Source organism: Odocoileus virginianus, chromosome 16 (assembly GCF_023699985.2).
Source record: "Odocoileus virginianus isolate 20LAN1187 ecotype Illinois chromosome 16, Ovbor_1.2, whole genome shotgun sequence".
NCBI lineage: Eukaryota > Metazoa > Chordata > Mammalia > Artiodactyla > Cervidae > Odocoileus > Odocoileus virginianus.
In genome coordinates this window covers 28,824,289-28,827,528 of record NC_069689.1, presented here as the reverse complement: position 1 = coordinate 28,827,528, position 3,240 = coordinate 28,824,289, and the positions used below count along the sequence as shown (strand labels likewise).

General features: G+C 63.4%; 1 protein-coding gene across 1 annotated transcript; it reads right to left on the bottom strand.

The window, feature by feature from the left end:
* Positions 1–401: 401 nt before the first annotated feature.
* Positions 402–2,270, bottom strand: NKX2-8 (NK2 homeobox 8). Its single transcript, XM_020916568.2, has 2 exons — positions 1,710–2,270; positions 402–1,060 (listed from the first exon to the last, which is right to left on the bottom strand). The coding sequence occupies exons 1-2, from the start codon at positions 1,864–1,866 to the stop codon at positions 504–506; spliced, it is 714 nt and encodes a 237-aa protein (XP_020772227.2). The 5' UTR covers positions 1,867–2,270; the 3' UTR covers positions 402–503.
* Positions 2,271–3,240: the final 970 nt, after the last annotated feature.

Below are 3,240 nucleotides of genomic sequence, written 5' to 3'. Positions count from 1 at the left end.
CCCCCTCTTCTCTCCCTTCCCCTTGCTTCTTCCTAAAGGCGCGTGGGGACTGTGCTCTGCCCTTCTACCCAGCTCGGGGTGGGTGGGCCTTAACGTGGCGGGTGAAGAGTGGCCCAGCGACCCAAACTCCGGATCGGGAAGGCACTGCTCCCACCTTCGTTTCCCGGCAGACACGCAAAAAGGGGACCCAACCCTACACATTTTATTCTCACCACAAAGAGGAAAAATATTCTATTTCTTTTAAAATAAGTTGCTTCCCATACAAATAGCTATTTTTAAATGTACAAATAAGGTTCAAGCAATAAAATCTAGCTCTGGGTCTGGCGGTCCAGGGAAGAGGAGACGGCGTGCCTTGGCGGAAGTTGCCGGCCGGTGGGGGCGCCGGAGACGACCCCCGCGCCGAAGGAGGTGGGGCGGCAGGACGCGCTCCAGGTCTCCGGCTGGGGCTGCAGAGCTCACTCCAAGTCCGGCGTAGCCCCAGGGGCCTGCGCCCCTCGGCTGCCTCACCAGTTCCAGGAGACCAGGGCGGGGGGCGCTAAGTGCTGGTAGGCGGGGAAGAGGCCGAAAGCCGAGCCAGGCCCGAAGGCGGCGTAGCCTGGCACAGGGCAGGCGGCGGCCGGCGGCGCCGCGCTCTTGTCCCGGGCGGCGGCCGTGCCGCCCTGGGCGCTGCCGCCGCACGGCTGCCCGTCGCGCACCAGCACGGGCACCACCACGCGGCGCAGCAGGCCGGGCGCGGCGCGCACCTCGGCAGCCGCGGGCAGGTCGGGCGCCTCGGCGACTCCCGGCGCGCGCGCGCGCTTCAGCTTGTAGCGGTGGTTCTGGAACCAGATTTTGACCTGTGTGGGCGTGAGGCGCAGCAGGCGCGCCAGCTGCTCGCGCTCGGGCGCCGACAGGTAGCGCTGCTGCCGGAAGCGCCGCTCCAACTCCAGCGTCTGCGCCTTGGAGAACAGCACCCGCCGCTTCTTCCTCTTCTCGGCATCCGAGCCCGGAGACGCAGGCCGAGCGGACGGCCGCTGCGACGAGTCCCTCGGGCTGGCCTCTGGGCTGCTCTCGTCCGAGGCTAGGGACGCAAAGGAAACACGGCCCTGTAAGACGCCGGCCGCCGCTGGAGCGCGGGCGCCGACCCACGAGCGGGAGGGCGCCCCTACTCGCCCGCGGCTTTCGGGATGAGGCCGTTTCCTTCCCCGAGCCCATTATCTGGACACCCACCTCTGAATTCGACGACCTTTTAGACCACAGCCTGGGACTGCACCTCCAAAGAAACCCACCCCGGGGGTCTATTAAAACCAATCCGTCCTGGCCGCTGCGCTGGCAGACGAATTCACTGCAAGTTGCCTCACCAAGACGGGTCACTTTGAGGTCGACTGCACTACGGTTTGCCGACGTTTGCAAAGCCCTGAATCCAGGCTCGCCAGTACTGCTCATCCCAAACCCAGGCCAGAAGAACGTGGCCACTTTTTCAGGCATTTAAGGACGGCGTCTTAAATATTTAAATATTCTGACCCCTAGAAACGGAAACCCAAATCCCGGGCGTTAGCGCCAGGCGCAGGGATCTGCTCTCAAGATATGCCAACTGGCATAGGGGTTTCAGGAGGACAGAGTCTGTGGGTCCAACACTGAGGAAATCCAGACCTTGGGCTGGGGTTTCCGCTTCCCATCCCCGCACTGAGCCCGTTCACTCCCCCCGCCGCTGTCTTCTGCTCACTCACAAGGGTAGTGGCCGCGCTCGGATTCCAGCCAGGTGGCGCAGGGGCCGGGAGCCGGGGCGCGTAGCTCCGGCTCCCTCCTCCGCAGGTGCTGCGCATCCTGCTCCGGTAAATCCAGGAGCCTGCGCACGGTGAAGCTGAGGCGTCCAGAGGTGGCCATGGCCGAGCAGGGGAAGGAGGCGGGGCAGGGCAGACTTGGAATCGAGGGGTGGCGCGGGACGCCGCTCCTATGGGTGGGCGTGAGAGGCGCACGCCATGCGCTGGCTACCGAGATATTAGCGCGTTTACCGTGGAATCCCAGTTTATATAAACAGCTCTTCCCACCCGGGACGCTCTGAAAGCCGAGGTCCGGGTCTCCCGGGTGTTAAGTACCTGAATGAGTGCTGCACCAAAGCCCCGGCGAGCCCGGAAGGTGCCACCTCCGCCCCCCGCCCCGCCCCGTTCTCCGCCCCTCGGGCGCCCCGTTACCTCCCAGAGGCGGCAGGAAGCTGCCCTCCGCATTAGCGATTCTGTCTGATTAGTACCAAGTGGGGACAGATAATGGGGATTGTTGCCAAAGAATAACATCTTGGGTGGCGAGCGGTGGCCACCGCCCTCCGGTCCCGGCTTCCTCCTCCTCCACCAGGGCTGACATCGAGCCTGGCCCCGCAGGAGCGCCGGGAAGGGTGGGGGCGACTTGGGTGGGTTTATGAGCACCCAGGAATTTATTCCTTGTTAGCTTTATTCCTCGAGCTTGTTTGCTGGAGTGTTCGTTTCCCGCAATTATCCGGAAAGTGATTTACAAGGCGGCGTTGAACACTGGCGCGCTCTCTTTCTCTTTTTGGCTGGGCTCCTGTAAGGATTGAGGCGAGAAGTTGCAGGCGGGCGCAGAGGAGAGGCCTGGCCTCGCCAGCGTCTGTGCAGAGGGTTTCGAAGACCGCTAGGAATCTCCTACACCCCAAGCGCCCGCAACTTCAGCGGTGCTCGGGAAGGGCTGGGAGCATCCGGGGAGCCCCAGGCCAGCAAAATGCAGGCGGAATCAAGCCAAACTATTTTCCTACGAGGTATCAGGCTCGTTTTCCCACTCTGCCCGGTGGCTGGCCCAGGCCCACTCTAGGCCTCACGGGCGGTGGCGTTTCCAAGGGCGCTCTAGGAGGGCGTTGCTGCCTCCTTGGCGTCTGAGCACCGCCTGGCCTCCGTAGCCTCAACGTCAGGCCGGGGACTGGAGGTGCGTCCTCTGCCCCAAAGCAGGCCTTGGGTGCCTCCGGCTCTCCGCTCCACCAAAGCTGCTGAGCCAGGTCTGGTAAGGGACCGATTGCGGGAGTTAGGAGTGCGCCCGCCGGGCTGAAAAGAGAGCCTGCTCGGGGTTTCCCGATATCTTCTCGTTCCCTATCTGAGGAAATGGTCGTGTAGAAGGTGCAAGGAGCCGGACACATTTTCTTGGCTCATGGTTCCACGGTAGCCGCGCTTCAGGCAAGGGCCGAGCGAGCGCGCTCTCAGAAGCCTCTCCTTCTGCAGCCAGTGGATAGGGTAGTGGGTTAAATTTCGGTGCGAG